Genomic DNA, 14,363 nt, shown 5'->3' with positions numbered 1-14,363 from the left:
GACAACAGCTTTACCGACGCATTTAACTTGGACAGCTCTGGCCGGTCAGCTGGTACAGCTAGCCTGCAGTGATGTGGCCAGTTGCAGTTCACACGTAAAAAGAGATGAGCAGAGGAGCAGTACAACCTCGAGTGTCATTTAATTTTTTAGCAGAATGAAATAATACACTGCAAATCACCCACAATATGCTCCTTGGATGACTAGACGGAAACTGCAACATGTTATCGTTTTTAGCTAACGTATTGTTGTAATTAAAAACAAGAATGATGAAATTCCTGACATAACCACACGATAATTTTTCTGCATGCGTTGTGTGTGACGTAAGAGAGTATTGAAGGATTTCACCGTATAGTTAAATATTGAAGCCACTGAAGGTATTACTTTACAGTCAGTTGTGTGATAATCTGTTAGCTCCTTCCTTATCCGAATCCGAGAAATACATTTCACTTCTGGAAGTGTCGCCTCCTATGTTGATAAGAAGCCTATCAACAACAGAATCCACAAAGCCAACCAGGAGCAGCATTTTCTCTTCTTCAATGATGATCCGTCCTATATCCCACCAGCTTTCGGCAGTGACATGTGAAAAAGCTGCGTGTACTAGTTCCAGTACGTCTGGCAGCTTAACAGTCTTGTTACTTCTCGGGCCAAATCTCGCAGCATGTCTCCAGCTCAGTTCTGTTGGGTTCATATTGTTGTAATGGTGCATTGGCAAATGTAAAAATGCAGCATTTTTATGATGTGCTCGATGCTGTGACAATGATTGTTTTTCATGTTTCTACGATCCTTCTGTACCTCTGTGGTATAAAACGATGGACATAGTCCAAATAAAGAGGAATTGGTTTTTAATTTTTACCTTAAAAGTTAAATTATGTTTTCTTAATTTAAACAACTTTTATGAACAGTCTTTCATAAAACATCGATAATTAAGGATTTGTGTTTGAAATGGAAATAGGAGTTTCGCGTGCAGTATGTAATTAGAAACAAGAAGATGTGCATTATTCATAAAAAATGATGAGTTTTATAATTACGAGATGTAGGTATTTCAGACTGAACGAGAAAAAGTCAATCTGGGGAGATTTGAACCAATACACGAATAACTGCATTTTGTTAACATTCCATTACACTCGCAACTGCGCTACACATACGATGTGGATTTGTTTGTCAACTGCATTATATACAAAACTTAAAAGCCAATTATCTCTGAAAATTTATGAAAAACATTAAGAACAGCCGACTTCTCAGCACTTTTTATCCGTGTTCCACATGCATGTTTCACTAAGGAGCAGAAAGCAGCCTCAGCCATTTTCATACTGTGCATTACCAGCGTGACAATGAGAGCACAACGCTGCAGCCATCGACCCTGTGTCCACAATCATGTTGTATAAATGGAGATGATGACTACTGACAACGCCTTTGGCAGTACTGTTTGTATTGGAAAATTGCGCAGGTCGCACCAGTGTTTAAGAAGGGTAGTAGGAGTTATCCATCGAACTACAGACCTATATCATTGACGTTAGTTTGCAGTAGGGTTTTGGAGCATATACTGTATTCACACAGTATGAATCACCTCGAAGGGAACGATCTATTGATACGCAATCAACATGGTTTCAGAAAACATCGTTCTTGTGCAACGCAGCTAGCTCTTTATTCGCACGAAGTAATGGCTGCTATCGACAGGGGATCTCAAGTTGATTCCGTATTTCTAGATTTCCGGAAAGCTTTTGACACCGTTCCTCACAAGCGACTTCTAATCAAGCTGCGGGCCTATGGGGTATCGTCTTAGGTGTACGGCTGGATTCATTATTTCCTGTCAGGAAGGTCGCAGTTCGTAGTAATAGATGGCAAGTTATCAAGTAAAACTGAAGTGATATCAGGTGTTCCCCAGGGAAGCGTCCTGGAACCTCTGCTGTTCCTGATCTATATAAATGACCTGGGTGACAATCTGAGCAGTTCTCTTAGGTTGTTCACAGATGATGCTGTAATTTACCGTCTAGTAAGGTCATCCGAAGACCAGTATCAGTTGGAAAGCGATTTAGAAAAGATTTCTGTATGGTGTGGCAGGTGGCAGTTGATGCTAAATAACAAAAAGTGTGAGGTGATCCACACGAGTTCCAAAAGAAATCCGTTGGAATTCGATTACTCGATAAATAGTACAATTCTCAAGGCTGTCAATTCAACTAAGTACCTGGGTGTTAAAATTACGAACAACTTCAGTTGAAAAGATCACATAGATAATATTGTGGGGAAGGCAAGCCAAAGGTTGCGTTTCATTGGCAGGACACTTAGAAGATGCAACAAGTCCACTAAAGAGACAGCTTACACTACACTCGTTCGTCCTCTGTTAGAATATTGCTGCGCAGTGTGGGATCGTTACCAGGTGGAATTGACGGAGTACATCGAAAGTGTGCAAAAAAGGGCAGCTCGTTTTGTATTATCACGTAATAGGGGAGAGAGTATGGCAGATATGATACGCGAGTTGGAATGGAAGTCATTAAAGCAAAGACGTTTTTCGTCGCGGCGAGATATATTTATGAAATTTCAGTCACCAACTTTCTCTTCCGAATGCGAAAATATTTTGTTGAGCCCAACCTACATAGGTAGGAATGATCATCAAAATAAAATAAGAGAAATCAGAGCTCGAACTGAAAGGTTTAGGTGTTCGTTTTTCCCACGCGCTGTTCGGGAGTGGAATGGTAGAGAGATAGTATGATTGTGGTTTGATGAATCCTCTTCCAAGCACTTAAATGTGAATTGCAGAGTAAACATGTAGATGTAGATGTAGATGTTTTATTAATCTCCATTGCAGGATGTAATTTTAGATATTTTACTTCTGATGAAGGTATATTTATATATACCGAAACCTTGATCAAGAATTTTAATAAATCTTTATCCTGCAACTGTTTTGGCTGTCATCATTTATTGTGAATAATTCCTATATAATCCACTATCCACCACACATTGTACAGTGGCTTGCAGACTACTGATTTGTAGTGTCATTGAGACAGGCTGGACATGGCTTTTCAATATTGAAGCAGTTGTCCGTGTGACTGTAATTTTTATGTTGTACATAAATCTTCAGAAAACCATACATCAGTGCAACTGAATACCTTGTTCTGTTCAACACATTTGTTATTTCTTGCTGTGATGTAGATCAAGTCACTTACAGTGACAAATATGGCAGTTTGCTGACTGTTTACATGATTTCTTGAGGTTTTTTCCTTGCCTAAAAGATTTACACTTAACTATTTTCAGTCTGTCTTGAAAACCACACACACACACACACACACACACACACACACACACACACACACCATACTGCTACACATTAGAAATTCTTCTACCTAATAAGAGTTGTCTCGCTGATATGATTTCAGTTTGTATTTGAATGTTATTTTATTATTTATTAAATCTTTTACTCTACTGGTAGACTGTCAAGAGATTTTCATGGCTGAATACCTCACTCCTTGCTGTATTATATTTATGAATATCACTACTGTTTTCAAACTGTGATTGATTATTGACGGCAGACTTCATAAGACAGTAACTATGCTGTAAGGCTGTTATTTGTATGCCCAACTATTTAAAAACTGTCTACAAGATGTTCTAGAGTGAACATCACATTTTAACCTTATTACAAGCTCCTGTGCAACAAACACTTTCTTTTGTGACAGGTTACTGAATAATATGATGCCATAGAACATTCATAATTTAAAATAGAAAATTTATGTCAATTTTTGATATTTTTGTCTCCAAAATCTGATATTGTTTGTAGGGACAAGAAAAAAGCATTTTATTTTATGGCCAAACTCTGTGTTATATTTTTGCCACGTTCAGTCTTATTTTACATCTACATCTACATCCATACTCCGCAAGCCACCTGACGGTGTGTGGCAGAGGGTACCCTGAGTACCTCTATCGTTTCTCCCTTCTATTCCAGTCTCGTATTGTTCGTGGAAAGAAGGATTGTCGGTATGCTTCTGTGTGGGCTCTAATCTCTCTGATTTTATCCTCATGGTCTCTTCGCGAGATATACGTAGGAGGGAGCAATATACTGCTTGACTCTTCGGTGAAGGTATGTTCTCGAAACTTTATCAAAAGCCCGTACCGAGCTACTGAGCGTCTCTCCTGCAGAGTGTTCCACTGGAGTTTATCTATCATCTCCGTAACGCTTTCGCAATTACTAAATTATCATGTAACGAAGCGCGCTGTTCTCCGTTGGATCTTCTCTATCTCTTCTATCAACCCTATCTGGTACGGATCCCACACTGATGAGCAGTATTCAAGCAGTGGGCGAACAAGCATACTGTAACCTACTTCCTTTGTTTTCAGATTGCATTTCCTTAGGATTCTTCCAATGAATCTCAGTCTGGCATCTGCTTTACCGACGATCAGCTTTATATGATCATTCCATTTTAAATCACTCCTAATGCGTACTCCCAGATAATTTATGGAATTAACTGCTTCCAGTTGCTGACCTGTATTTTGTAGCTAAATGATAAGGGATCTTTCTTTCTATGTATTCGCAGCACACTACACTTGTCTACATTGAGATTCAATTGCCATTCCCTGCACCATGCATCAATTCGCTGCAGATCCTCCTGCATTTCAGTACACTTTTCCATTGTTACAACCTCTCGATACACCACAGCATCATCTGCAAAAAGCCTCAGTGAACTTCCGATGTCATCCACAAGGTCATTTATGTGTATTGTGAATAGCAACGGTCCTATGACACTCCCCTGTGGCACACCTGAAATCACTCTTACTTCGGAAGACTTCTCTCCATTGAGAATGACGTGCTGCGTTCTGTTATCTAGGAACTCTTCAATCCAATCACACAATTGGTCTGATAGTCCATATACTCTTACTTTGTTCATTAAACGACTCTGGGAAACTGTATTGAATGCCTTGCAGAAGTCAAGAAACACGGCATCTACCTGTGAACCCGTGTCTATGGCCCTTTGAGTCTCGTGGATGAATAGCGCGAGCTGGGTTTCACACGACCGTCTTTTTCGAAACGCATGGTGATTCCTACAGAGTAGATTTCTAGTCTCCAGAAAAGTCATTATACTTGAACATAATACGTGTTCCAAAATTCTACAACTGATCGACGTTAGAGATATAGTTCTGCACATCTGTTCGACGTCCCTTCTTGAAAACGGGGATGACCTGTGCCCTTTCCAATCCTTTGGAACGCTACGCTCTTCTAGAGACCTATGATACACCGCTGCAAGAAGGGGGCAAGTTCCTTCGCGTACTCTGTGTAAAATCGAACTGTTATCCCATCAGGTCCAGCGGCCTTTCCTCTTTTGAGCGATTTTAATTGTTGCTCTATCCCTCTGTCATCTATTTCAATCGCCTTCAAACTGCGATACACAGGTACGCTGCGCCGCCAGCGATGACGGTAACCACATCGCAGAGGCATTGCTGTGGCACGTTAACACAAGTGAATTTTATTCCATAATTGGTGTTATTTTTGCCCTATTTCTTATTTTTTCAAGTAGTTAATACTATTACCAAATTCGTTATTATTTATTTGCCAAATTCAATGAATTTTTTGCCAAATGTGGTGTACATTTTGCCAAATGTGGTGTATTTTTTTCCAAATTTGATGTACTATTTGCCAATTTTGGTGTATTTTTCTGCCACATCTAATATCATTTTCTGCCAAAGTCGATGTTGTTTTTGCCACATACAGTGTAATTTTTTGTGCCAAATTTGGTGTTATTTTTCTGAAATATCAGTATTCCGTGTTTTTTTTGCCATAATTGGTGGTGTTCTTTTTTGGCAACTTTTTTGTAGTTTCTTGCCAGATTTGGTCATATTCTTCTTGCCAAATTTGGTCCAATTGTTGTTGCCAAATTTGGTCTTGTTCTTCTAGCCAAATTCGGTCTTAATTTTTTTTGCCAGTTTTACTGGTTTTGTTTTGTCAAATTTGATGTTATTTTTTGTGAAATTCACTGATAGTTTTGACCAATTTCGTTTTATTTATTTATTTATTTATTTATTTATTTTTTTGACAAATTTGGTGTTGTTTACTTTGCCCAAATTACATTTTATTTTTGCTAATTTCTGTGCTATTTTAGTTGTCACGGCAATGTTTGTCGTGTGGGAAATGAGCTGTCAGTTTAAGATAACAGTGAAAATATTTTAATTTCCATGTGGCCCAGACTCAAAAAAGGAAAGTTTAGGAAAAAGCAGAATCAAGGAAAATGTTGAAACCCTCAAAATATGAGCAAAAGGATATGTAATTGGCATACATGATTTTTAATCATAATCCTGTCCAATACCTTAAGTCTGTATAAGTGAAGGAATGAAACATACAATACAATGTTTGTACAATAGTAGATGGCAATGAATTCAATCAGTTCTTAAAAAATCACAGATGTCTAACAGCAAGTAAAAACTTGTCAAAAAAATTGAGATTCGTATCTGGGTACAAGATAATGGAGCTATTTTCCAGCATGCTATGGCCACAAATTATACATCAAAACATGTTTTTGAGAGATCCTTCATTTGTGCACACGCAGGAAAAAGCAAAAATCGATGAACGTGTTGAATTAAACAGGAAACTGTGAAAGGCGTCTGAGTGTAACATGTGGGGGTGTGCGTTTTCCTTCTTTAGCATATGGCTCCACAGCATACTCTGGTGTTATGAGTGCAGCAAGCTCTTGTGTATTGCTTGTAAATTTTTGTTTGTTCATTGTGCTGAGTGATTGGTTGAAGTGAAGCGTTCTGCAGTATTGCCAATGTATCCCATACGCACTTCGAACTCTTTGCTCGCTATAATGTAAACACAGCAGGTTTTGTGAAAGCATGTGTATATATAGACAAGTTTTCCTTCACGTGACGTACTTGTTTATACCAGTGAATATGAAATAAAGTTAAGCCTGCTGTGATTTCCATGTTTCGCTGTCCCACCAGTCCATTATATTTATAACAATCTGTCTGTCATCACAACACATTTAACGCCATTGAGGACTGCGACAAAGACAAACAGGCAATCACACAACTGTTCACTGAGTGTGTCCTGGTAATTGTGGTGCTGCACATAGCAAATGGAGTAGCCTACGTTTGCTACAGTTGGTAGAGGCACGATATGTTCTGGATTATGTCGACATGCTCCGAGCATGGTAGTGAAGTGCACATGAGGTATAACTATATAAATTAAACCTGAGTGGAAGTTGCAGTCACTCCACTTGCTATATACCAATCACATCAGCCTTAATTTGAAACAAGCCACCAAGTAAGCTTGTTGTTTATCACTTTATATGGTAGAAGTGGCTGTATTGTCGTGACGTCGCCATGCTATACAGCTGTTGGCTGAAGGTGGAAAACAAACATCAGAGATATTACATTTCAGTTTATTTCACTTTCTAGGCTATAAATTTTTGCTATTCTTGAGGTGAACAAAAAATGAAAGAACCCTCAAAACTGTGTATATTAAGGTATGATTTGTGGCATTAGCATGTTGGGAAATGGCACAATTACCTTGTACATAATTGGCAAAAGTGATAGTCTTTTCAGTTATATACCCTACAGTATTTCCTAATAGGTCTATTACATGACATAAAATTTTGAAATTTCTTTCTTGTTCGTTTACGGATTTGCGATTTGATCATGTCAGTTGATGTTGATTGTCAGTAAAATTGCTACCTAGGAAGAGAATGATTTATAGCTTCCTTGCCTGTTTATAATTTATAATCCAGTACTTTAGGAATTTTGAATGTTTTTTAGGCTAAGGTCTGTAAACCTAGTGAGCTAAGCAAAGTGTGTTAGTGTGGTTTGGTGGCTGCGCTGGCCGTTGAGTGACTAACAAGTCACCAGCCAATAAAAGCTCACTAGCCAGAAATGGCTGATGTTTCCTTGATTCTGTCTGAGCATATTCTGTGAAAGTCAGCATTTGAATTTAAAAGGTTGCCAATTGATATTGTTTCTAAATACGGTAAATCGGAAATAACATGCAAAAAGACGAGACTGAGTTATAAGTGGCAAAAGAAAAGGTGGTGATTGTCCCCCTTCATCACGTAATAGCTTGGTCCAGAACACTTTGCATTGATTGTAATGTTTTTGCATTGCTGCCACAGCCTAGCAGTAGTTGCCCCCTTCATCACGTATTGGCTTGGTCCAGAACACTTTGCATTGATTGTCGTGTTTTTGCAATGCTGCCACAACGTAGCAGTAGTTGTACATAATTGCGCGATGAAGCTGAATGATGCAAGTTGGGTTGGCAACACTAATCGTGGATTACGTCAGCATTTCCTCTGTTACATCTCCCCTCTATGCAATGGCCAAAAATATTCCCTTGACTCCACCACCACCCGCTGTGTGAATCGTCTGTGTTTTGTGCAACTTGTAACTCATTTAGTCTCATCAAATGTCAATAGGACGAAAACGGGACGAAGTCAAGTGAGACATCGAGTAAGAATGTAGAATCGAGGTAAACCTTACTAGGAAGAAATGAAAAATCGTGGAATTTATAGAATTGATCTTATGGGTTTTTCACAGGGGCTACAAATTTATGGCATGGAAGTGTGAAAACATAAAATCAGAGAATGTAAACTCAAGGTTACACTGTATACACACCACAAAAGTCTCCTTGAGGAGATTAGAAGTCATAATACAGTTTTAATGTTCAGTAACTATCAGCTACGTATATTAGTAAACTCTAGTCCTCAGATTTATATCATTTTTATGCAGCAAAATTACAAATTTTGCAATATCTCATAAAATCACTGCTTTGACTAAAAACCTTTAATTTCACTTTACTTTTCCTGTTTTCATTTCCACATAATTTTCCTGACCATAGTTATCTATAATGTGGAAGCTGTAGAGCTTAGATGTTTAAAAATATCTTTAACATGTGATTTGCAGAAAATTTAGGATATTCTGTGTCATCTATTGATTTACCTTCATGCATTATTTGTCACAGTATGGTCAGGCCATGTGCAGTACTGAATGTCATATATTGCATCTTATCTAAATTGAGTAAAAGTTCATTTGCAGAGACACAGTTATAATTTTTCATGAGAATATTGTGTACATTTTCAAGTGTTGAAGTTACCAGGAGCTCTGGGTGTTCTTTAGTGACCATCATTGACTGTGATTTTGGAACATTGCAGCTATTTTGACAGAGTATAAATCGTAAGAAAGTGGAGACTGGTATAAAGACACTTTAAATTAAAGTTGAGTGATGAACTAAAGAAAGGAATAGGCACTGAAACTAAATAATAACTGCACAGTCCCTGCTGTATTTGTTGAAACTCATTTGCCGCAAAAACTCGCCGATTTTAATGGGTCAGTAGTGAGCTTTCTCATCCTTTCCAGCAGTCTTCCCAGTCTGTTCTGTTTTGTTTTATTGTGCTGAAATAGGAAGGAAGGGTATAGGTACATTTTCCATGTTTGACATTCAAAAGGACCTAGAAGAAAGTACTGGGTCACAAAATAAACCATGCATTGAGAGTGTTTCTCCATGTCAGGTAACCAAACACTTAAATTCCAACAAGGTTTATGAATACCATGTGAAAGCAGATTTGCATATCATCATCCAGTTTTGTCCTTGGCATGCAGCAACACAGTGCAGTTAGAAATATTAGGAAACAGAAGGAATATGAGCAGGAAAAAGTGATTATCAAAGTGAAATGTGCTGTGAAAATAACCATTGATGAACTGCTTAAGCAGCTGCCTTTATTCTTATATTCAGGTGTGTTAAATGACCAAGCATATTAAGATTAGTTGCATTCAGCACAGTCTGGCCCTGCATCTCAAGTTCAGGAAGCTATTTTAGGATTCTAAAGTGAGTTTGACAGAGATGGGGAAGGCCAACAATTCTGTCATATTAAAATTATTATTCTTATATGAGCCTGAAATGAATTATGGGAAACTGTGGAAAAGCTAAATCTAAAGACACGAGTAGAGATTTGATATCTGATTCTCATGGATAAGAGTCATGGGGCAAATGCTTCCTGAGACGGTAAGTGTTATTTTTCATCTCATCCTGTGATGTCTATGCCATTGTTTGTGTAAATTCTGAAAGAAATGAATCTTCCAAAACAGAAGTGGGCATCAAACGCCTACAGAAACACTAGTGCTTGTACACGTGCACTGGACAATGATCTGTTGTTGTACCTGTTGCTGTCTAGATTGGCAAACTTGAATATAAATTTGATTGCACAGGAGATAACAGCAACAGTAAAAATCAGCATAAGAAAAGGAGTCTATGTGCCAAACTATTAATATACTTGCGCTTTCCCTTTGTTATTGTGCTGTTTGTTCTTGTTCAGTATAGTGTGTCTTTTCCACATTTGTTATGACGGAGGAGCCAATATTAAGTAGAATCCACAAATCATTTTTGTATAACCAGTATGTATTTTGTCACTCATTTATGTGGGATTCTGGACTAATGAGGACGAGATTAAGGAAATATGTAGATAAGGAAGTGTGTGGAATATTAATAGAAGAAATGGATGAGAGTGGTGGAGCTCGAAGCTGTTCTTGAATGTAGAGAAAAAGTGTGTGTGTGTGTGTGTGTGTGTGTGTGTATTTGCATTCATCTGTTCATTTTACTTCTCATCAAGAAATATATGTAATTAAAATTGTACTTCTGTTTAAAGGAAAGCAACAGCTACATACACAATGGTTATGTGCCAGAAGAGGAGGAGGAACGACCAAATCATTATGAAAAGCTGAAACAACAGGTGTGGAACATACCACGCAACTTTCTGGAAGTGAAGACTGATGTCTTGGGTAGTGGCACCTATGGTCATGTTGTCAAGGGTACTGTACAGCAGAGAGGGTTCCCAGTGCCTGTTGCTATACATGCTATTGACGGTATGTATTTTTACTACCCGTTCATTACGTTTTATAGTATCTACAATTTTATTCATTTAAAGTTAGAAGACATTTCATTGTGACAAATACTTGTCATGTCAAAATTACTAAAACATGAAGGAGCATGGTGGTGTTATTGTAACTGCAGTTAATTTATGTGCTGCTGTATGCTGTCTCTGTAGTCTTTTTTTGTCATTTCATGCTATGTAATACTATGGGTAAGTGGGAAGAAGTGCCTAAAACTAATTACTGTATAATGACAGAATACTGTTAAATGAAAGAACCACTTGTTTTAGCTGTCATCTGAGTATAATTCCTACATCTGGATATAGTGATGATGAAATAGATGAAGTGAATGAACAGATAGATGAAGTTCTGCAATTATTATACCAGGCGACTAGCATGCTGTGGTAGGAGACATAGAAGAAACTGAAGTGACAGAACCATGAATTAGGGACTAGAAATCAGAGTGGTTAAAGACACACTGACTTCTGCTTGAAAAAGGAGCTGACAATCTCGGACATTATTTCAAAATTACCCAAGAAGCTATGAATGAAACCAGATGATAAACGATGATTTCATATTAACTGCAGTATGGTCGGGTAGAAACTCAGATACTAAATCAGTGAAATTAAAACATATCCTGGAGGTGATATATGCAGTGACCATAATGTAGTTACAATGCAATGCAAACTGCAACGAAAAGAAATTGTAAACACAAAGTACAAACTGTGAGGTGGTCTATAAATAAATTAAACACAGTAACAGAGGAAGAAGCTATTGAAATACAGAAAAATTGCTACTTAAAGACAAACACGTGGGAAAATCTAAAATAGGTAGTAGTAAATGTAGCAAACCACACAATTGGTCTCCCAGTAAAAGAACTGAGGAAACCTTTGGTAAATGTTCACATCATATTAGTAATAAAACAAAGAGAAAATCAAAGGAGAAAATCGCACAGAATACAATAGACTAAGGAATTTAGTTAACAGAGAAACAAAAAAGCCAAAGAAAGTTACAAGCTATATGTGACAAAATCAATGAAAACTGTACACCCTAAGGAACAAAACCGGTTAAGAAATCATTTTGGAAAACACAAGCAACAAAGGAATTTGATCCAGTTGTAGCTAATAGCCCGAAACCATACATTAAAGAGTTGTATTGTGAGCCAGTACAATTGAAGGACGTAGCAAAGTCAGAAGAAGTTGAACTAGTTGAAATGAGGCCTGAAATTACAAAAACAGCAGTTGAAAAACATTAAATAATATGAAAAATAATAAAACTTGTGGTATTGATAACATAATATGTGAATTGTTATTAGCATTAGATCAAGAAACTAAATGTCTGATCTGTTTATTATTTTCATTGGACATTGAGCATTCTAAGTCATGATTCAAAAATATTAGCAAGAGTAATTACATAGATGCATGAAGAATAGAACTGAAGCTTATTTTTCTGAAGACAAATTTGGCTTCCAAGAAGGCAGAGGCATGATAGAAGCAATCTTAAGCTTTTGCAGCTGAAGAACATTTTAGAGCTGACAGAAAAATTTATGTAAGTTTCATCTGTCCTTTGAAAGCATTAGATACTGTCATCTGGAAAAAACTATCAGAAATTCTAAAAATAACAAGGTAGACTATGAGCACAGAAAAATAATTAAAGAACCAAACAAAGAACAAATAGCTAGAGGTGAGCAATACAGAAAAAGGGCTTGAATTCTTAAAGGCATTAGACGATGTAATTTCTCCCCATGTCTTAGGGTGGTGAGCGTTAAACTAGTATAAATTGCTCATGTAGTAACTCTTTAATTCTTTAGCGAGAACTACCTTAGTAAACTTTTTCCATATAATAATCTCTTTTAGTAATGTTGGAGAACTAAATTTCTTATTTCTTTAGTTGTAACTAAAGTAGTAACGCCTTTTTACCAAAGAAGTAAGCCATTTCTACACACTATTGGCATGTGCATTTTCTTTCCTCTCAGATTATATTGGCTGTTGGCAGACATTATTCATCACCTTTTGACAATAATATTGTGTTAGCCTAATTTATACTAGAAATTATTATTAAAATTCAAAGAAATTAAATGATATTGTATTAATGATAAGATTGGTGTATTATGAAAAAGAAACGTGCTAGTAATTGATGAATCTATTGTTCAATCCTTACTGCTGCCAACTGCAGCTGCCATGATTCATTATTGTTGATGACACATGTTAATTTAAGTGGAATCATATACAATTTTTTTTTTTTTTTTACCGCTTGAGATACGGGCTAATAGAAACATGGAGGTTGCTAAGAACAATTTAAATGTTAAGAAAAATGAGCTCTACTGTAGCATCATTTGGCTCTGTGTAGGGTCAGAACACAGATGTTTGGAGAGAAGATACCCACTATCTCCAACGAGCAACCAATCATATTGCCAATTTTCAAATTCTGCAGCAACTCTGCTATTGTCTCAGACGCGTGCATCATGCATGAAACCCGACCAGTGGCTTACTACATTCAAAATCTTCATATTGGCATCACAGATGATTTTTGTATTGATAGAAAAGAAATTCTTGCAATTTATGTATAGTTCTGCTTGTGCTACAGAAGGACAAAGTATGGGTATATGTTCACCGTCTGCGTCCCCTGTGACATTCAGGAATCTGTCAATTCAGTAGAATTTCCTTTTATTCCTTGATATATTTTATTGCTTCTGTGTCATGGACACATACAGTGGTATTAAGGAATTAAACTGTTTATCACACTGTCAAAAGCTCTTCCAGCAGTAGTATGATGGGTGTTAATGAGGTCCCCTGCTACGATATGAAAAGCACCAATGTGGAAGATTCACAGTCCACAAAGAAGTTGCAACCTAGGAGACAAAGCATAGTTACTGTCAGAATTATGCTACAGTAATGCAGGGTGTATACGGCCCGGGAGATCCGGGAAAAACCCGGGAATTTTTTCATCCGGGACAAGTCCGGGAAAAACCCAGGAATTTCTTAGAATTCCGGGATTTTTCATTGTTTTAGATTTCAGTTAAAGTTTTGTAGGTTTGACGTGTGAGATCTGATACTCTAACAAAGAACTTTAGTCCACTACTGCTGAATAATACTGCAGCAATGAAACATAAATCAGGAAATAACACCAAAATAAAAGTTTAGTTGCATAGAAAACGGGTAATTTACACAATGCACAGACCAGTTTGCCAACACCGTAAAGTGTTAAAGGCTTTAGATAGAAGATTATGCAGTACATCCGTAACAAGTAACGTGCACTCAATGTGCGTGACGTCACAATTGTTTACATTTCTAACAGATCACCAGTAAATATTACGAATAGTGGCTTGAGATGCGTTACTTTCAAAGGAAATTTCCACGCAAGATGATTTATGTTACGTGTGAGAATGTGCAGTGAATTTCTTAAATCACAGGGCGTTATAACTCTCATTCAAAACGTAACACTTTGAGGCTCAGCCATTTGAAAAATGTCAGGCCCAGAAGATAAGTCATTTATGCCACTATTTAAAATTTTACCGGCACATTAGT

The 14,363-nt window shown here is 37.2% G+C and overlaps 1 protein-coding gene across 1 annotated transcript in view; it reads left to right on the top strand.

Annotated features, from left to right (window-relative positions):
* Positions 1-14,363, top strand: part of LOC126470285 (putative inactive tyrosine-protein kinase Wsck) — a 158,904-nt gene that overhangs the window by 91,872 nt on the left and 52,669 nt on the right. The window contains exon 7 of the mRNA XM_050098036.1: positions 10,614-10,830. Coding sequence (XP_049953993.1) covers positions 10,614-10,830 — 217 coding nt within the window. The remainder of the gene's footprint in view (positions 1-10,613; positions 10,831-14,363) is intronic.

This window comes from Schistocerca serialis, chromosome 3 (genome assembly GCF_023864345.2).
Source record: "Schistocerca serialis cubense isolate TAMUIC-IGC-003099 chromosome 3, iqSchSeri2.2, whole genome shotgun sequence".
Classification (NCBI taxonomy): domain Eukaryota; kingdom Metazoa; phylum Arthropoda; class Insecta; order Orthoptera; family Acrididae; genus Schistocerca; species Schistocerca serialis.
This window is presented reverse-complemented; position numbering and strand designations above follow the sequence as displayed.